Source organism: Bombina bombina, chromosome 9 (genome assembly GCF_027579735.1).
Source record: "Bombina bombina isolate aBomBom1 chromosome 9, aBomBom1.pri, whole genome shotgun sequence".
Classification (NCBI taxonomy): Eukaryota; Metazoa; Chordata; class Amphibia; order Anura; family Bombinatoridae; genus Bombina; species Bombina bombina.
In genome coordinates, this window is record NC_069507.1 from 42945174 (window position 1) to 42967458 (window position 22285).

General features: G+C 39.6%; 1 protein-coding gene across 1 annotated transcript in view; it reads right to left on the reverse strand.

The window, feature by feature from the left end:
* LOC128640376 (rap1 GTPase-GDP dissociation stimulator 1-like) overlaps positions 1-22285 on the reverse strand; it is a 148498-nt gene that overhangs the window by 111134 nt on the left and 15079 nt on the right. The window contains exon 4 of the mRNA XM_053692871.1: positions 12530-12655. Coding sequence (XP_053548846.1) covers positions 12530-12655 — 126 coding nt within the window. The remainder of the gene's footprint in view (positions 1-12529; positions 12656-22285) is intronic.

Sequence of the window (22285 nt, forward strand, 5' to 3'; positions counted from 1 at the left end):
TGTAACAGTGTTTTTAGAAAGAAAAAAAGAAATGCTTTAACACATACTTTTATCTCAGTTGTTTTGAAACCTAAGTGACATTAAAGCAGTGTGAAAGCTGTTATTATTCTTCTCAATCTGATAGTGATTCACTCGCAAATACAAAAATATTTTAAAGTGCTAGTCAGTACTACAAATGTTATGTAAAAGTGTATAATAAATTTAAAGGGCTTACTACATTCAAGACATACCTTCATAATTAGCAAGTTATCATCATGGCAAGTAGACCAAATAAAAATTTTATAAGAGTTAATATAATTATATATATCTATTCACTCTTTATTGTACTTGAGGAGACCTTTTTAGAGTGAATAGATGAATATATTTGAATATGCAAATTTAATTACCCATAAATTCTTTGCATGTAAAAACAGGCTCTTTTTAGACTCTTTTAGAGCTATTTGCTAATGTTTGCCAGATTTTGAATATGAATATCCTTAATAAATGTTTTGTCTGATATGAATCACCAAAAAAAACCAAAAAAAAAAAAAACCCCATAAAGGATCTGCAAGTTACACAATTGGAGACCAATAACTAGTACAAAGTTTTTACCTCCCACAATTTAAAGCTGTTCTCTAGTATAAAATGTTAGGAAAACAAAATAAATGCTTTTATTCTTTCTTGAATCTCAGTTGTCTTAAAACATGTGTTATCAAAGCAGTGCATAACAGTTAAGTTTTATTAATAAATATAATTGTGATACAATAGCAAGTAGGGCGCTAGTCAGTATCATAAACTTCATGTAATATTGTATGATAATTTTATAATTAGCAAGTGATGATTAATGTGAGCTGGACAATAGAAATTTTATACAAGAATTTTAACAAGAATATGGAACGGGCATGAGGAGCAGGGACCAATTTAGCAAATAGGAATTAAATATGCCCTGCTAAACGTAGTATGGAGGAGATGATGATAATGCAGCCACCAACAGAAAGACCGAATAAAAATGCTGCATGAAGCACAATATGAGGAAGTACTAATTAAATTATTTTAAATATAGTATCATATAAATAAAGTATACAAAATAAATAATACTTAAATAATTATTTTTAAATGAATTTCAATAACATACCGCAATGCAAATTAAGGGCTATGCAAAGCAGTGCTCAATGATCATCACCCGGAACGATAGTTACAACCTAAAGCATTAGTAGGGACTGATTCGGCTGCAACACTGGAATGGCTTAACTGCTCATACGCAATTTAATATGTGCGTGCATTAGAAATTATTTACGAGTCGATGGTGATTAGAGGTTAATACACATAAGAAAGGATAGGGAAAGAGGTGGGTGGAGCTTGGTGGCCATTTTAAACTGATTTAAAAAAAAAACGTTTTTACAATTACAGTTCTTGCTTTCTAGCTGGTGTACCATTGACCTGGTTCAGGACACTTGTTTAATGTGTTTGAGCAGGTAGGCAAAAATTATGATAGGGTGTAGACTGTCCCTTTAAGTAAGGAACGAATAAACTCCATCTTAAATAAATATGAAGATTTGTCAGTGTCAATATCTGAGGCAGAATCTTCTGAACCAGATAGATCCTCATCAGAGATAGAGAAATCAGAATGTCGGCAGTCATTTAAAAATTCATCTAATTTATGAGAAGTTTTAAAAGACCTTTTACATTTATTAGAAGGTGGTATAACAGACAGGGCCTTCTGAATAGAATTAGAAACAAATTATCTCACATTAACAGGAACATCCTGAACATTAGATGTTGACGGAACAACAACAGGTAATGGACTACTTCTAATGGAAATATTGTCTGCTTTTGAAAGTTTATCATGACAACTAACACAAACTACAGCCGGAGGAACAGTTACCACAAGTTTACAACAAATGCACTTAGCTTTGGTAGCACAGACATCAGGCAGCAGCTTTCCAGAAGTAGATTCTGATACAGGGTCAGATTGCGACATCTTGCAATATGTAATAGAAAAAACAACATATAAAGCAAAATTATCAAATTCCTTAAATGACAGTTTCAAGAATGGGAAAAAATGCAAACAGAATAGGCCTCTGGAAACCAGAAGCAAAAAGAAACAAAGACTTAAATAATGCCAAAAAAACTGGCGGCAAGTATGACGCCCACAATTGGCAAATTTTTTGGTGCCAAAAAAGTCTGCAACAAACACGAGCATCATAGATGACGCAACTACGTGAAAACTCTCGGCGTCAACTACAACACCAGAAATGACGTCATTAACGTCAATAAACGTAAATTATGCGCCAAAAAAGTCTCGCACCAAAAATTACGCAATAAATTCTAGCATTTTTTGCACCCGCAAGCCTAACAGCCCGCAATTTAGAAAAAAAAATCAATTTGAAAAATTTTCAGGTAAGGAAAATATTTATTCATATGCATTTCCCAAAAATGAAAACTGACAGTCTGTAAGAAGGAAATATACTGATTAACCTGAATCATGGCAAATATAAGTATAAAACATATATTTAGAACTTTACATATAAAGTGCCAAACCATAGCTGAGAGTGTCATAAATAAAATAAGACATACTTACCAAAAGACACTCATCTACATAAAGTAGATAGCCAAACCAGTACTGAAACGAGAATCAGCAGAGGTAATGGTATATAAGAGTATATCGTCGATCTGAAAAGGGAGGTAGGAGAAGAATCTCTACGACTGATAACAGAGAACCTATGAAATAGATCCCCGATAGGATGACCATAGCATTCAATACTCCCTTTACATCCCTCTGACATTCACTGCACTCTGAGAGGAAAACCGGGCTTCAGCCTGCTGCGAAGCGCATATCAACATAGAAATCTAGCACAAACTTACTTCACCACCTCCATAGGAGGCAAAGTTTGTAAAACTGAATTGTGGGTGTGGTGGGGGTGTATTTATAGGCATTTTGAGGTTTGGGAAACTTTTCCCCTCCTGGTAGGAATGTATATCCCATACGTCACTAGCTCATGGACTCTTGCCAATTACATGAAAGAAAGAAAGATATTTTACCTCAAAATGTCTTAAGTATTCACATACCATTGTAAAGGACTTTAAGCAGCAAATCAGTATGTCTGTCCCGGTACAGGCAAGGGAGCGGGCTTCATGTACACTCATATTATTTCCCTATTCAGTTTAAGGAAGTTTACTATAAAATCTCATGATAGTTAAGTGAAATCTCATGAGATCACAGTAAAAGAGTTCATGACCTCAGCACTGTTGATGCTGATTGGCTGCAGTTAATTTCTTCATTATTTTATTTTTTTATTTTTATTTTTTTAATGAATTTTTTTTTATTGATTTTTCAACATTTTACAAGTATGAGGTCAGACCAACTGTTTTACAATTTCAATTAATTTACAAATCTTCTTGCCACTGTATACTGTGGCCAAAGATATGCAGCAAAAAGACAAGAACAAAAAAAACAAAAAAAGAAAAAACAGACAATAAGTAATGAAAAAGTTCAGCGCGACCGTTAATTGACGGCCCTATTTCTAAAACACTTTATTGCTCCGTTTAGAGCCCCTATGGAGGAGGACCCGGCTCAGAAAGAAACTCATGTACGACCTGAACAGCTTATCCGGAATTCTAGCCCCTGCCACAGGGAAATTGGATTCAACTCTAAGAGAGGGGAGAGGGAAATGTGTTGTGACCCACCCAGACTAGCTGGGCAGGAGCGGAGATGGCAGGGGCTGTGTCCATGACCCCTATCGTAATCTCTTTTATCCCTTCTATCTATTTCTGGCCTCACTGTACATTATCCAGGGCTCCCATATTAGTAGAAACGGTTCTTTATTATCTAAAATATCTGCGGAGGCGCTGCTTATTTGATAATAGTAGTCAATTGTATTCTTGATTATCAAAAGAGAGGGTATCGTGGTCTTCCAGTATCTCGCAATAGTTAACCTAGTTACAGTGCAAATCAGTGCTACCAATTTATTTGCTTTTAGGGATAAATCTGGAAGAGGCTCATGTAACAGTGCCTGAGAGGGAGTTAAGTTTATTTGCCTGTCCATGATTTCACTTAGGAGCTCTGATGTTTGGGACCATATGCGTGATACATGACAACAATTCCACCACATATGTGCTGCTTTCATTGCAACCACGTAAACAACTTGTGTTCGCGTGTGCTGCATGTATTCTTGAAGGGTGAAAGTACCATCTGTAAGCTACTTTGATAAAGTTTTCCTTTAAATGTGCACAAATAGAAAAGGAAGTGCCAGACTTTAAAATGTTGCACCACTTTTCAGCGGTCCAGGTAAAGTTAAATTCCGTTTCCCATTTTATCATAAATGGTAATTTATTAAGCTTGGGTGGGGTATTAAACAGTATATATAAGTTGGAAATCGCCCCTCTTGTCCGTTCAGTAGCTAGACAGAGTCTCTCTAGGTAGGAGCTAACGGTTAACTTATTTTGTCCTAAAATTTTGTCTACTCTCGCTCTTAATTGGAGGTAATGAAACCAACTTACTCTCTCTTGCTTATTTAATTCGGCATATTGGTGAAAAGTTATTGACGATCGTTTCGGCCTTCTGTGGGCCTCGTCAGTGAAGTGCAGTCGCATCTCATTATTTTATTTTTTTTAACCTGCAACTGTACAGCAGCTGAAGAATAACTTACTCTGGTGAGCTGAGGAAGTTGTGAGGTAAAATATCTTCCTTTTTTGCATAGAGATGCTCAGGTGATATTTTCCTGTCAGCTTTTTTCAGTTATACTGCATCAGTTTCAAGTGATTTAGCATATGAGTATTATGTCCCTTTAAGTTCCAAAATGTCAGCACTCCTTACTTTATAAAAACTCAGTGGACTTTAGAAAAAGAAATTAAATTACAGGAAAAGAGGGGGGGGGGGATAACTACACATAATTTAACATTTTATATTAGAATCTTATACTTTAATATCCCTTTAAGGAGGGGCATACTATTGTGCATATTGAAATATGGTACAAAATTGTTATGTAAAAAGACAATGGATAAGTGATTATAAGATGCCAAACCACTAAGTCTTATGACTACATTTCAGTCTTTTTTGTCAAATGTTATGACTATTTTATTTCTTCTTCTTGAGACATGTGTACATACATTGCATGTCGTATATTTATACACTCTTCTAATAGCTATTAAAGCTGCACTGTTAAAACAATCTTATTATGAGAGACTTCATGACCTTAAAATATATATTGGTAAAAGTGGCATGAGATGCAGGACACAGCATAGAAGGTACACCGCTATTTTATTGTGGAACATAGAAGTAAACAGCTTGTACAACACATCTAACTTAGTAACTGCAACATAGACTATAGCGCCGATATGCCACGCCCCCATACGGTGACGTTACCTCCCACTCTCATAACATCTTCCCCTTTTTCAAAGTACAAAGCATACATTTTTATTTTGTTTAGAGTACCATGAATAACAAGGTATAAAAGAAGCATACACAAATAGTTTTGTTTAGTGTATAACAAATAACAAGTTAAAGAGAATATATATGAATAAACAGAAATACAATATTGACTTAAACATTGGGGTAAACTACCCTAGTCAACAGTGATCATGGGATTTTTCTGCCCATTCTTCTGGTCACTGCTCTAACTACAGTGCTAATCTCAGTAGCAGGCTGGAAGTTTCTTCCACTTGACGTCATTTTACATGAACTGTCCTCTGATACAGAAGAAGGTGATTGAATGTCTGCTGGAAGCAAAGAAGTATCCCCGTTATGCTCTTGCTTGAGGGGAAGGTACCCCTTTTAAAACATGGGATCCCACTGGCTGTGGCTCTGATGCATCCAGTCCCAAACTCTCAGGTACTGACTGAAGATGTCTTCTATTTCAACGTGTGACTGTCCCTGCTTCAGTAAGGACTACATAAGACCTTAGTCCTGGAGAGCATCCTATTACCGTAGCATTCATTACTTCTCATCATCCAGCTTAACTCTGACATTTTGGCCCACATTCAGCTACTGCAAGGGCCTCACAGAGTGTTTTCTGCCGTAGAAGAATAAGTAGCCCCTGTTTGCTTCTTCATCCCTCCTAAGGACCTCATCCCGAGGAACAGAGTGGGCTGGCTGGAAAACACCCACAGAGGGTACTGTAGTGCGGATCTGTCATCCTAGCATCAACTGTGCTGGGCTAAAGCCTGTGGCTTGGATGGGAGTTGCCCTATAGGCCAAGAGAGCTAGGTACGGATCAGATTGCTTCAAAATGAACCATGTTGTTTGAACTGCCCTTTCAGCCATTCCATTGGCCTGTGGTTAATGTGGACTTGACGTAGAATGGACAAAATAATATTCACTGCTGAAAGAACTGAACTCCATGGAAGCAAACTGCATTCCATTAGCACTCACTAACTCCATTGGTATGGCCCACCAGGCGAACAAGCTCTTGAGATGAGTGATAACGGCTTGACTGGTAATCTCATTCAAGGGTGCAATCTCCAAATACCTAGAATAGTAGTCAATCACGACTAGGTTCTTTTTCCCATGCAGTTCTCACAAATTTGCAGCTATTTTCTGTCATGGGCCTGCAGGCAGTGGGGTAGAAATCAAGAGCTCACTTCTCTTAGTAGGCCGGCATTCCCGGCAAAAGGCATATTTTGACACATGGCTTGCAATGTTGGAACTGATCCCGGGCCACCATACCACTGTAGCTGCCCTTTCTCTGCACTTTGTAATGCCCAAGTGGCCATTATGAATCCAGCTTGACATCTCCACCGCATGCTAACAGGAATGACAATGCGGTCTTGGAACAACACTAACCCATCCAGCTCCATGAGCTGCAACCTTTCGGACTGGTAAGAAATTAAAGACATCCAGGCTGCCCGGCTCTCGGGCCAACCTTCTTTTATGTACTTAATAACTTCTTGAAGGTCTGTATCTAAACGTGTCTCCTTTCTTATTTGCTCTAGCTTTCCTGACGAAATGGATTTGGATGCCAGAACTGAATCCACATAAACCTTCACATCTGATTCCATTGAAGATTCTTCAGCAGCAGTCAGTGGGAGCCTGGAAAGTGTGTCTGCCACTACCAGTTGTTTCCCTGGCACATGCACTACCTGAAAGTTGAACCTGAGCAGTCTCATCAAAAGTCTTTGGCATCTTAGGGATGTTTTGTCAATATCATAGGAGTTGATTAGATCGACTAGCGGTTTATGGTCAGTCTCCAGACTAAATTTCTCTAAACCCACTAGGTAACATTGGAATCGCTCACAGGCCCAAAACTGCAGCTAGGCACTCTTTCTCAATTTGGGCGTATTTTGACTCGGCAGCTGTCAGTGTACAGGAACAGTAGGCGATGGGCTGTAGTTTGCTCTCATTCAGCTGCAGGAGGGTGGCCCCTAGCCCATAACTGCTCGCATCAGCACTAACCACAGTCTTTTTAAAAGGGTCGTAGAACCCTAACACTGGGGCAGACCCCAGCAAGGACTTGACCTGTACAATAGCTTCTTCCTGTGGAGGACCACAGACCCAGGCAGCATCTTTCTTTAGCAACTCTGTGATAGGGTGTAGTACTGTGGATAAATCTGGAAGGAACCTGCCCACATAATTTACAAGGCCCAATATTTATCTTAGCTCGTGTACATCAGAAGGATTTTCATCTGTTCAATAGCAAGAATTTTATCAGGGTCCGGCTTGATGCCATCTCCATTGATGATATGCTCAAAGTAACATAACTCAGATTTTCTAAAATGGCATTTCTCTTTATTTAATTTCATCCCGGACTCTTTAATGGTCTGCAGCACACAGCTCAATTGCTGATCATGTTCTTCCAATGTAGTTCCATTCACTAAAATGTCGTCCATGACGACTGCCGTGCCCTTGTGGTCCCTTAGGAGGGAACTCATCTCTCTTTGAAAGATTTAAGGAGCAGAGGATATCCTAAAGGGGAGTCTGCAGAAGCAAAACTGACCTACCGGTGTAATGAAGGTAGTCAGTTTGCGGCACTGTGGATTTAGAGGTATCTGCCAGAAGCCGCTGGAAGCATCCAGTGTAGAGAAGAACTTCGCCCCAGCCAGTTTCGGAGCTATGTCTTCATGTCTTCAAGCATAGGCAGCATATATCTCTCTCTCTTCACTTCCTCATTCAGCCTTTTCAAATCTATGCAGATGCGTACATTCCTGTTTTTCTTCACAACAGGCACAATAGGGGCATACCAGTCAGTTGCTTCAACAACCTCTTCAATAACTCCCATATTCTTCATACACAGAAGTTCCTTCTCCACTTGAGGCATGAGTGGGAATGTAATTCTACGAGGAGTCAGAATGCTGTATAGGACTGCATTACTTTTAAGTGATATTCGGGCTGGGTTGCAATTCAGTAGGCCCAAGTTACCAAACATGTCTTCCAAAATCTCATTTACTCTGGCGACAAGGCCCAAATCACAGGCTGCTTTCCTGCTCAATAAGTTGCTAACACACTGACCTCTAATTACATGTACCCACATGGGGAATTTCCTCTGCTTGTATTCACAGCTGGCAAGAAATGTCCCTGCACAATCGATGCGGCCACCAGGACTATGAACTTTTGTTGTAACTTTCGCCAGCTGAGAATGTCGAGGCAGTTTTATGAATGCTGTAAGGGACATTACAGTCATGTCTGCTCCTGTGTCAATCTTGAAGGCAAACTTGGCTCCCATTACAGTAAGGGTAACCCACCAATCTTTGTCTGAACCAGACCGTTCAACAACAGACCCTACAAAGGACACTTATTGACCCTCCTGGTCACTATTCATCTGCATCTCCTTAATGTATTCAGTTTTACACGCCACTTCATAATGGCCATTCAGTTACACTTTCTACATCTTTTATCTTTAGCGGGGCATACAACATTCTGATCATGGTTACGGTTACACCGCATGCAGCGAGCCTGCTGCGCCAATCTGCTTCTGGGCCTATCTGTTGCCCTTGGTCTAAAGCTCACAATGTGCCTTTCACATGCAGCTCCCCTGAACTGCTGCACTTCATCCATAATAGTCTCAGACCTCAGATCAGCACTTTGCTTTTTCACAAGTCCACTCTGGCGGGGCATTCTAATAGCCCAATCTAACGTTAATTCAGCCTCCAACTGTAGCTTCAGTGAGACCTCAGCATCTGTAATTCCTTTGACTATTCTGTCTCTGATTTGCTCTTCTTTAGGGAGCAGGTTCGGTAATCATTTTCAGAAATACTTATTTAATCTTATGGGGGGAGGGAGCAGGTTCGGTAATCATTTTCAGAAGTACTTCTTTATAGAAAGGGTGGCTGATTCATTAAATAGACTTCCAACAGAGGTGGTAAGGGCAGACACTGTAAAGGAATTAACTTGTTTTCCTTAATTAAATTTAATTAAAGATAATTTGATTCACTTGATTAAATTTAATTAAAGATAATTAAATTTCCTTAATTAAATTAAATTCTTTAAAAATGCTGGGGATATGCTTAAGGCTACCCTTAGAATGAATTAAGCCTATACTTAAAGGGACATCGCATTGTAGAAGTTTCCCCCTTAATGTGTTCCTAAATATCTCTTTTTAGCCGCTGGAATATGTTCTATTATTTACAAAAAGCTCCTTTACCTTTATTTTATCATTTGAAATACCTGCTTTGAATGTTTAAGTCACCACAGATGCTGCAAATATAAATACTGCAGTATTCACTTTTAGAAAAGTTATGTAAACAACAAGGGCCTGATCCGATATGCAGCGTCGCCCGCAAAAGCCGGCGACGCCAAATTTTGCGCTGGTTTGGTATCCTATATACGGCGTAACATAGAAGTTACGCTCGTATATTTCACCCTTCGGCCGTAGTTTTTTGGCCCATATAGTGATATACCAAACCCGCGCAGTTTGATATCCAATATACAGCGTAAGGACTTACGTGGCAAAAATGGAGAAATCTTACTCCACTTTCACCTCGCCACAAAATGCAGGCGTAGTAAGCCTTACGCTGAGTATTGGAGCCTTCAAAATAAAACCTAACACCTAACGCATGCACAATGTCTATCTACCTGTCAACCACAATCCCCCGCCACAATCCCTAATAAAGTGTTTAACCCCTAAACCGCCGCTCCCGGACCCGCCGCCACCTACATTATATGTATTACCCCATAATCTGACCCCCCTACACCGCCGCCACCTATATTAAATTTATTACCCCCTAATCTGACCCCCCTACACCGCCGCCACCTATATTAACTATATTACCCCCTAATCTGACCCCCCTACACCGTCGACACCTGTAATAACTATATTAACCCCTATTCTGAGCCCTCTACACCGCCGCCAGCTACATTAAATATATTAACCCCTAATCTGATCCCCCTACACCGCTGCCACCTATATTAAATGTATTAACCCCTAATCTAATACCTCTACACCGCCGCCACCTATATTAAATATATTAACCCCTAATCTGATCCCCCTACACCGCCGCCACCTATATTAACTATATTAACCACTAAACCTAAGTCTAACCCTAACACCCCCTAACTTAATTATTATTTAAATAAATCTAAATAATATTAATATTATTAACTAAATTATTCCTATTTAAAACTAAATACTTACCTATAAAATAAACCCTAAGATAGCTACAATATAATTAATAATTACATTGTAGCTATTTTAGGGTTTATATTTATTTTACAGGTAACTTTGTTTTTATTTTAACTAGGTACAATAGCTATTAAATAGTTAATAACTATTTAATAGCTACCTAGTTAAAATAATTACCAAATTACCTGTAAAATAAATCCTAACCTAAGTTACCATTACACCTAACACTACACTATCAATAAATTAATAAAATAAACTAAAATTATCTCAACTAAAATACAATTAAATACACTAAACTATATTACAAAAACAAACAAACACTAAATTACAAAAAATAAAAAAAGATTACAACAATTTTAAGCTAATTACACCTAATCTAAGCCCCCTAATAAAATAAAAAAGCCCCCCCAAAATAATAAAATTTCCCTATCCTAAACTAAATTACAAAAGTAATCAGCTCTATTACCAGCCCTTAAAAGGGCCTTTTGCGGGGCATTGCCCCAAAGTAATCAGCTCTTTTACCTGTAAAAAAAAGAACAACCCCTCCCCCACATTACAACCCACCACCCACACACCCCTACTCTAAAACCCACCCGATCCCCCCTTAAAAAAACCTAAGTCTAACCCCCAAGTGGTCCTTACCTGTCCTGAAGACCGTCGGAGAAGGTCCTGTTCCAGGCGGAGAAGTCTTCTTCCAAGCGGCGACCTCTTCTTCTTCCAGGAACCAGCTGGCGCGGAGCGTAGGAGTTGAAGACCGATGACCACGAAGCTGAAGACCGTCCACTCTGGAACTTAAGACCGGTGATGCTGAAACTGAAGATCGGCGACGCTGGAACTGAAGACCGGAGCCATGGAGCGTGGAGGATCCTCTTCATACGATCTCCGCCATACACTGAATAGGAATTCAAGGTACGCGATTAAAAATGGCATCCCTTGAATTCCTATTGGCTGATTTGAGCCTTCAAATTCAAATCAGCCAATCGGATGAGAGCTACTGTAATTCTATTGGCTGATTTGAATAGCCAATAGAATAAGAGCTACTGACATTCTATTGGCTGATTTGATTTAATGTATATGTGTATTTAATTGTATTTTAGTTGAGATAATTGTAGTTTATTTAATTAATTTAATGATAGTGTAGTGTTAGGTGTAATGGTAACTTGGTTAGGATTTATTTTACAGGTAATTTTGTAATTATTTTAACTAGGTAGCTATTAAATAGTTATTAACTATTTAATAGCTATTGTACCTAGTTAAAATAAATACAAAGTTACCTGTAAAATAAAAATAAACCCTAGGCTAGCTACAATGTAATTATTAATTATATTGTAGCTATCTTAGGGTTTATTTTATAGGTAAGTATTTAGTTTTAAATAGGAATAATTGAGTTAATAATATTAATTTCTCCGAATATTTTTTTTCGAAAGATTCATCTGAAATATTTTTTTGCTATTGCGCAAGTCTATTGGAAACCAATTTTACAGAATAGTGTCCCTTTAAATACAGTACACATTCGTAATAAAATGTCAATGCAATGGTAAAAATGAGCAGGAGATTTTTTTCTGACAAATTTCAACATTTCCTTTAATTTCTCTGTCCCCTGTATCATGTGACTGCTGTTAGCCACTCACAGACTGATATACATACACAATCTGTGAATTCTTACACATGCTCAGTAGGAGCAGATGTCTCAGAAAGTGTGCACACTCATCCAAGAAGAATGAACAGCTGTTTATTTGCACCAGCTCTTTTACAGACAAGGCTTTTGTAATACTTAGACAACTAAACAACATATCCATGTGCATGAGGTGTGATGAAACTGTGAAGACACATGCACACTCGTAAGCATACTCAATTTGCTCTTCAGAAAAGGATATCAAGAGAACAAAGTAAAACTGATAGAAGTAAACTGGAATGTTTTTATAATTGCACATTCTGTCTGAAATATGAAAGTTTAATTTTGACTTTAATGTCCCTTTAATTATGTTGCTACTTACTGTTATCATAGCAGATGCGGCCAATAGCCCGTCCTGCGTGAAGAAGTAACTCTTGGTTCTTGCTTTCCATTAGTGGTATTAAAGCCGTAACGAGGCCAGCATCAATGCATGGCTTCCTTGTTTCTTCTATAAATAATCAGAAAGCTTATTTTGGTTACAAATGTTTTAGGTCTGTCAGACGAGAAAAAAAGTTAGATAAAAACATATATCCAAATATTTTTTTAATAAATATAATAAATAAACATTTCTTTTTTGTATTCTTATTTCACAAGAGTTGATAGAATTGCATAAATTAAACCAATTAACGTGCCCAAAATAATTAAAAACTAAGGATAAATGTTTTTGTACTTTTGTAAAAACTCCCACCCCCCCAAAAAAACAAACAAAACTGAATTTACTCTTTCTAAACTAATGTTCAATGCTGAACTTTTTCTATATTTCAAATGTAACACAATGAATTTGAATTTGGATTTCCAAATTTTGTTTTAATAAAATGTTATATAAATTATATGAATATTAGGTTTAATATACTTAAATGTAACTTTAAAAAATAAAACAAAAGTGAGATTTAATTACTCAAACCAATTGAATGGATAGACAGAATGTCAAGGTTTCATATTTTGTTCAATTCAAATCTCAGATAAGAGAGAATCATTAAAGGGACAGTTTACCCTAAGTTTTTCTCCCCTTTAATTTGTTCCCAATTATCCATTTTACTTGCTGGAGTGTATTTAATTGTTTACAAATAGATCCTTTACCTTTATTTCAACATTTGGTATAGCTGTTTTTGCCTGCGGTATCCCTATCTATACTGAAAGTTTCTATACTTAAAGGGACACTGTACACTATATTTTTCTTTGCATAAGGTTTTGTAGTTGATCCATTTATTTAGCCCATCTGTGAGTGTTTTTGTAACAATGTATAGTTTTGCTTATTTTTTAAAAAGATTCTGCAGATTTTCAGACTCCAAAGTATCAGATGTCCCCAAGTCTACAGACTACTGCTTGTTCCTGATTGTGTAATGGATCTTTTCATAAACAGGTGAAGGTCTGCTCTTCCTGCTTTCTCAGTCCCTTTCAGTAGGAGTCCCAGCCTAACTTCATCAACAGTGCTAAGCTGAGAGCTTCTTAGCAGCTGTTTAAAAGGTTTTATTCTGGATTTTTAGATCAGTATTTGTGTATATTCTTCTTTATAGTAGTGTCTATTACATGCAGTTATATGAAAATTGGTGTATACCATCCCTTTAAGTGTAGGTTATAGAAAAGCTGTGTAAACATAGCCAGCAGAAGAAATTACACTCCCAGTGGGAGGTAGGAGAGATAAGCAATAACATGCTTATATTCAATTGTTCTCTCTAAGGCCCTGATATTCAAAACATTGTCAGACCCACAAGAAATTACCTTTTTGACCTTGCCAGTCTTGCAGTCCGGCCAATATATTAAGAAAAAGTGGTTTGAACCTTTCTCCCATAGGAAACAATTGGGATTGCAGCTTCAGCAAAAGTAGACCCACATCACCACTTAGCTGCAAAGTAGGCAGAGGCTGTCTTCAAAGTGTGTTTACACAACATAGACTGCGCATTTTGCGAAAACAAAAAATGATTCATATGTAAACTAAGTTTCACTGTGAATTCACTAGATTTGTCACACTGAAAATTCTCGCCACTGAAAAGCTGGCAAGACTAATATGGCTGAAAATGTACATTCAAGATAGAAGACAGTACTTTGAATATTAGAAACTTACGGCAATGTTTCCCTATTACAAGTTACTCCTATGGATCTCCCAGGAAACGCCTACATCTTCCTGTTAAACCTACAGAAGCTTGGGGATTGTGGGTATATGATAGATGTATATGCAAAGTTTCATTTATTTGTATTGTATAATGTTAAAGTGAATGTCAATTTAGATGAATCGGTGGCCGGTTTTTAATAATCCTATTAATAACAAGAGCACTTTCATTCATTGACATTTCACTCATTTTCTTCAAATACTTACCTTTTAATCTTCACAGCCGCTCCAGCGATTCCCCCGGCCGTCGGAAGCTTCTTCATACATTAGAAATGACGAATCCAGCTTCCTCCAATCACGGCTTCCTCCCCGGGGAATCATGGCCTGAAGCAATGCCATGATTGGAGAAAGCCGGATTCATCATTTTGGACTCGGGAAGAGGGCTTGCAACGGGCGGAGGAAGCGCTGCATCGGCTGTCAGGATTAAAAGGTAAGAAAACAAGTAAAATGTTAATTTTGATGAATTAAAGTGCCCTTGTGTTTAATAGGATTATTAAAAACCGGGCACAGATTAATCTAAATTGACCTTCACTTTTAAATTCGTATGTAAATTCTTGTAATTCTAAAAATTGTGCATTTTGTCTTTGTCATGATTTTTTTTATTTTTTAGGAAGAAGATTTTGTGTTCACAATATTAATATTTCATAGAAGACAGTAGCCGTGAATTCTGTATTTATTTATATATTGCCGATACAAGTTCTTACTGTTCTTAACGTGTTATACTTATAATATTGCAACCACACTGTAACAAACGTGTTATTAATATAGAACAGATGCTGCTATCTCTAGTGCAGAGTACGTCACTTTGTGCTTAGTCTTGCGCTAAGAATAACACACAATCGGGAGCGGCCTATACTTTTAATGGATAGTGCAGACTGTTATTAGTGTGCTTGCTGCTATAACAAAAATATCACTGATGAAACAAAGATTTTTTTATTTTTTTTTAAAGTTTCCAAAGCTTTATTAAGTATAAACCAATATAAATATAAATGACAATTGCACAACCAGTATAAGTGCATAAATACAGAAAATAACAGTTGCTCGATATCTGTCTGATTGACACAAACTGAATGTGTCCGCCTGCTGCGTCTGCCAGATTAGATACTAAGGCCCCAAGTTATCAAGGTCTGTCGGACCTGATCCGACAGTGCGGATCAGGTCCGACAGACCTCGCTGAATACTGCGAGCAATACGCTCACCGTATTCAGCATTGCACCAGCATTGTGACCGCTGCTTCAGAACTGCTGTTTCTGGCGAGTCTGAAGACTCGACAGAAACAGGGGCCATCAAGCTCCTTATGGAGCTTGTTAAATAGAGGCCAACGTATTCAAAATAACAATGCATTGTGACCTGTTTGACATACGTTTCCTCGAGTCTTTGATTGTTCTTTTCAGCCTTTCTCATTGGTCACGAAGAGACAGTGTCTATAAACATACAGTATGTCCAGAGATCAACAGCCCATTCTTTTTGGGTCTATGGCTAATAAGAGGAGATATGTATACTACATGACATTCATTTTCAACCAAACAGACTCTTGATAGCATATCAAATGAAGGACAACTGAGAATAAACTGCGTATCCACATACCTCACTTTTCCCTATGTCCCAAGGATGATTATCGTTATGACTCACGTTGTGACTGGGTAGTTATCCCATCCCTACTCTGCCTCACCTAGTAATGAATTCCCTCCACTGCATTAGCATGATTTCATGTGTGTCTAAAGTGTCGTTCTGTAAATGGTGGTATCTTTCCAAATGCAGTAGGGAGCTGACCTGCTCCCTCCACTCCTCCACTGTTGGTATTGTTTTAGTTTTCCAGTACCTCGGAATCAGCATCTTTGCACTGTTCAGCATAACTATTCTCAATGCCTTGTTTGCTGTACTTTCTAAAGTGGGGAGTGAAAGGAACAGTAGTGTTTTTGGACTATTTGTAGTGATTTCCCTGTTGCAATCCTGACATGTTCTAACACTTCTGTCCAGAACTGGTCTAGTCCTGGGCAGTCCCACCATATATGTGTAAGAGTACCCTCTCACTGCCACATCCCCTCCAGAACTTTCTTGAGGCCGTCTTGTATATCTTATTTAACCTATTAGGGGTGAGGTACCATCTAGATAAAAACTTGTACCCAGATTCCCGGACCCTGCTTGAGATCGATGCACGCTTTGTAGTCTGGAAAGCAGTGAACCAGTCTAATGTGTCTATTTCTGTGCGCAGTTCCTTCTCCCAAGCCCTAGTGTATGATGGTAGTGTTTGTGCGTCCTCTATGAGAAGGAGTTTGTATAACAATGAGATTGCATGTTCTGTTGGGTTTCCCGTGTGCATAAAATCTCAAAGGGTGTCAACTGTCAAGTTGAATGTAAAGATGTTATGCTTCTGCTTATGTGTCATTGTAAAGTGACTGAGTTGGGAATGAGCCAGCCAATTCATGTTGATGTCTGGGGCGCTCTCTTTTATCGTGTCTAGTGATTTCAGTTTGTTCCCTTCCGATAGTGCCAGAAGTGTCCGCTCCCTATATAATACTTTGTAACTGAAGTTTGTTTCTCTATGGTTCCAAGGTATGACAGGGTTCTGATATGAAGGTGTCAGGGGGGATATTTGAGTTGATATGTTTGTAGAGGTATTTAACAGTCTATCCCATCTAGCAAAAAAAATCAATGAACAGCGGATATTTAGATGCAGCCGATGGTCTGTCCCTGTCTGAAAGCCAAGCCATTCCTCCTGCGTTCCCTGTGCCCAGTATTGAGCGATCTATCTGTATCCACAATTTGTTAGGATCATTCCTACACCAATCTAGTAATTTTTGTAATGTGATGGCTTGTTTGTATATCATTATATTAGGCAGTCCCAATCCACCTCTATCCCTGGGCAAGTATACTGTAGCCTTCTTGACTCTGGGCCTAATACTCCCCCAAATGTATTGTTCTATTGTGCCCTGTATTTTAAGTAAGTAATTGGATGGTAAGGGTAGTGGTGTGGTCTGTAGCAGGTATAAAAGCCTAGGTAGAACATTCATCTTTATCACGTTAACTCTGCCCAACCATGATATGGGTTTATTTTTCCAATTTGACATATCTGCAACTAGTTCTGCCTCTAGTTTTTTTATAGTTGGCCTCATGCACCACCTGTTGGTCTGATGATATAAAGATGCCTAGCTATTTCATCTTAGTATCCTGTTTTTTAAGTGGGCAACCCTGTAGAATCTGGTCAATTATTTTTGCGTCATAAGTGATGTTCAGAATCTCAGATTTTGAGAGGTTTAATTGAAAGTTTGAAACACTGCCAAATATTCGAAATAGCTCAAGTGTTCTGTTTATGGAGGTATTTACGTTGGTCAGAGTGAGCAGAACGTCGTCTGCGTACAGTGCTATCTTATATATACTAGAGGCTATCTGAATTCCCTCTATTTGGTTATCTTTCCGATTTTTTTGGGCTAAGGCTTCAATTGTGATAGTGAAAAGTATGGGGGAGAGAGGGCAGCCCTGTCTCGTGCCATTCCTGATAGCAAAGCTATCTGAAAGTAGGCCGTTCACCTTTACTTGCGCTGTGGGGTTCTGATAAAGCGTGAAGATGAGATTTATAAAGGTGTCGCTAAATTTCATCTTTTGTAAAACAGATTTGAGAAAGCCCCAATGCACCCTATCAAATGCTTTCTCAGCATCTGTAGAAATTATTACCATGGGGATTTCTTATAATTTGGCGTGTGATATAATTTGGAATGTTCTTGGAGTGTTTTCCCGAGCCTCATGACCAGACACGAATCCCACCTGGTCCGGGTGAACTAACGCTGGAAGAAATTTATTAATCCTAGTGGCTAGTATTTTTGCAAATATCTTAATGTCTGTGTTCAACAGGGAGATAGGCCTATAGCTTTCCGGACTGTCTGGCTTTTTACCTGGTTTGTGGAGTACTGTTATGTGTGCTACCAGCATGCTGTCTGAAAATCCCCTCTCGTTTAGAATGGAATTAAATAAGGCTGAAAGTGGGGTCAACAAATGGTGCATATAGGTCTTGTAATATCTTATACTGAGGCCGTCAGGGCCTGGGCTTTTACCACTGTGCATGTTTCTTATTGCGGTCTTGATTTCTTCATGTGTGATAGGGGAGTCCAATGACTCACTGTCTTCCCTTTTTAGAGTGCTCAATTGTGTGTCTATTAAAAATCTGTCTATCTCTTCCTGGCTAGGGTTGTTCTGGATGTTATATAGTCCCTGGTAGTATCGCCTGAAAGTTTCTGCTATTTGTGGACTATCCCTATGTGTTTGCCCTGCAGAGTCCGTCATTGAATAAACATGTGTGTCAAGTTGTTTTCTCTTAAGTGTCTTAGCTAGTGCAGGTCCTGTTTTATCATTAGTATCAAAGTACTTCTGTTGCAGTCTGGTTGCTTGCCTCTGATACTCCCTCAACAACAAAATATCCGGGGAGTTAGGGCTAGCCTTAAGTTGAGTTTCCCAGTACCTAATTTAGGAGGTTGTAGAGTTAATAAACTCTCTATTATTCTTTGTTTCTCTCTCTTTGAGCCTGATAAATTCCCCCCTCAGCACACACTTGTGTGCCTCCGACACTGTGGAAGCTGAGGTGCCTCCAGTCGAGTTTTCCCTAAAGTAGAACCCTATGGCTGTGTCAACCTCTGATTTAATCAGCGCATCATTAAGCATGTGTTCATCTAATCGCCACATGAAAGGCTTTCGTGGGTAAATTCGGCCAGTGTATTTTACATGCAACTGGGGCGTGGTCCGACCATGTCATTGGCAGAATAGTGGAGCTTACAACTCTCGCCAGTCCTATCTGGTCCGTAATGAGTCTATTCTAGTATAGATGTGGTGTGGGTGAGAGTAGAAAGTGTAGTCTCGCTTATGTGGGTTCTTTGTCCGCCACACGTCATGTAGTTTGAGCTGATGTAGCTGAGTGTGTATTGCCTTGATTACTCTATGAGGAGTACTGGAATGTCCTAAAGAGGTGTCAAGAGTTGGGTCTAGTGTTAGGTTGAGGTCCCCTCCTAAAAGTATTATTCCTTTTGAATGCTCTAGAAGCAGCTTCATGACCTGTTTGAACACCAGCTGCTGTCCCTGGTTTGGAAGGTATATATTTACTAATGTTGTTGGTGTGCCAAATAACAACCCCGTCACTACTAAGTAAGAGCCGTTAGTATCCTTTATGACACTGGTCGGACAGAAGTTCACGTTATTTCTTATGAAGATGCCCACCCCTCCCTTCTTTGAGTTTCCTGAAGCCAGGTATGCGGTTTTATACTTGTTGCTCAAAAATTTCGGCTCTCTACCCTTCTAAAAGTGCGTTTCCTGGATAAATAAAATATCACCTGACTCTCTGTGTAAGTGATTAAAGGCTATGGATCGCTTTTCCGGGCTGTTAAGTCCCTTCGCATTTATAGTCAGCAATGTAATGTATCTTGCAGTCCCCAGTGTCTTCAGTATGTTGTTGCATAATTTAGCTGTTAACTGTGAGGAGTTACCTCTAGGTATCGGTGCCCTAAGGTGTCTGTGCAAAACTAGGCCTACCATATTCGCTGTTGAGTTGTGTGTCTCTGTGGACCTCTGGTTGCGTGCGTGTGACTATCAAGAGAGGAAAGTACGTCAGTCAAAGGTTATAAGAGCAGCAGATCGCAGTGTCCTGACACCAATCTCTACTATAGTAATTACCTATGGCAGTAGATGTGAGAAAACAAGTTATAAACAGTGCAATACAATGTAAATAACAAAATAATCAGTAGAACTATACAACAATACTAATCCAGACAATATAATGAGGGCAGTATCCCTGTCCCCAAACCCTATAAAGTAATATACAAATAAGCTTATTTAGCATACGACCTGTTGTCCATGTTTCATAACCAATGTCCCCTTTGGTGTTACACATCGGCAATTAGTCCCTGTACGGAGTCCCCTAGTTGTTGCTCTTTAAAGCCAGATTCCTTCCTGTGCTTGTCTGTTAATCCTGCTGTCAGTGGTGGTATCCTCTGCTCCATTTGTGGACAGCTCTTTCCTGGTTGTTGGTCCATATCCGGAGGGTGAATCTTTTTATCTGTAAGGCTTCACAGAAATGTGGCAAGTCTTCTGTAATCTTAAAGACCGTTGTGTTGCTTCCTCTGGTAGCTATTATACAGACTGGGAAACCCCATCTGTATGTTATTTTCTGCTCCTGCAATACTCTTGTGATAAACTGGAGGTCTCTCCTCTTCTGGAGCGTAGTAGGGCTAAGGTCCTGGAAGACCTGTATGCAGTTTCCCGCATGGGTGATCTCTTGTTTCACTCTGGCATGCTTCATAATCTCTTCTTTATCCTTGAAATGGAGTAGTTTAAGAATCACCTCCTTCGGGGGAGCCTTGGGAGGGGGTTTTGCTCTTAGGGCTCTGTGCGCGCTTTCTATTTGCAAGTCTGGTGCGTTGTTGTCATCTTTGATCATTCTAAATAAAGCCTGTAGGCATCCCTCTAGTGCAGCCGGGAGAATGGACTCTGGTATTCCCCGTATCCTCAGATTATTTCTCCTCCCCCTGTGATCCAGATCCTCCACCTTCTCAAGTAGATGGTGGATAGCTTCATCCTGGGCATAAACCATCTGCGACATGTGTTGTATATCTGTGTCAATGATGTTATGACTCTCCTCTAGTGTCGTGACCCTTTGTGTTACCCGGGTGACATCTTTTTTTAACTCTCCGTACCAGTTTTTGACCTCTGATATCATTTCTTTAAGGTGCTGCTTTGTACAGAGTGGTAGCAGGTCTTCTTTTGTGAGCCCCGTTACAGATAAGGCAGTTGCGCCTACATCAGCTGGTTGTTCCCTTTGCATGTCAATCCCCACTGTCTCAGGTTGGGTGTCAGGTGAAGAATCCACAGGCCTCAAGTATTATTGTAGTGTTTTGGAGCGTGGAGTGCTGTCTACTCTATTAAGTCTGTGGCCTGGCATGCTGCCAGTTCCCTCCCGCATGGAACGTGTAGTATACTGTTGTCTGATGCTTATCAGCAATGTCTCTGCTCTGTTTTGCCTTCTCTGCAGGCGCCTCTGCCGGATTAAAAGATTTTTATGTCCCCTTTAAAGATCGTGTGTCTGCCTCACTGTTAATGGCCGCCTGAGGATTTAGCAGCTATGCCTACAGAGTTAAGTGCCTCCTCTTACTCAGGAGGTGTACAGCCGCTCCTATTGTTGCAAAGCACCTCTTTGCCGTTCTTATATGTTGCAAGTCCCCTCTCCTTCTGTATGTTTCTTTTACTTTTCCCCCATAAGTGTGTGATCAGTGGGCCCTGCTATTGCACTCCGCTCTGTGTATTGCGGTGCCTAATATGCCTCCACCCCTTATGGCGTGTTCCGTTATACCTCCGCTGAAGCTGCTCTGCTTAACACCTTTCCTGCCCAGTTCCCGGTCACTGCGACTGCGCGGGCTGCTTTTTTGTTTTTCCCCCAGCGTGTCTCCTGCTTTAACAGCTTTCCTCAGTGCGCACGAGAGCGCTTACTACATCCGCCTAGGCCGTGGTCTCTGTGTGAACTCGTCCATGACGACATCTCTGAGCTGGTGGATGTAAGAGACCTTGTGCTCTCTCACCTTCCATTTGAGGATGCCCAACAGATGCTCAATAGGGTTTAGGTCTGGAGGAGGTGTGTTTGGGGTCATTATCATGTTGGAATACTGCCCTGCGGCCCAGTCTTCGAAGGGAGGGGATCATGCTCTGCTTCAATATGTCACAGTACTTGTTGGCATTCATGGTTCTCTCAATGAACTGCAGCTCCCCAGTGCTGGCGGCACTCATGCAGGCCCAGACCATGACACTCCCACCACCATGCTTGACTATAAGCAAGACACATTTGTCTTTGTACTCCTCACCTGGTTGCCGCCACACACGCTTGACACCATCTGAACCAAATAAGTTTATCTTGGTCTCATCAGACCACAGGGCATAGTTTCAGTAATCCATGTCCTTAGTCTGCTTGTCTTCAGCAAACTGTTTGCGGGCTTT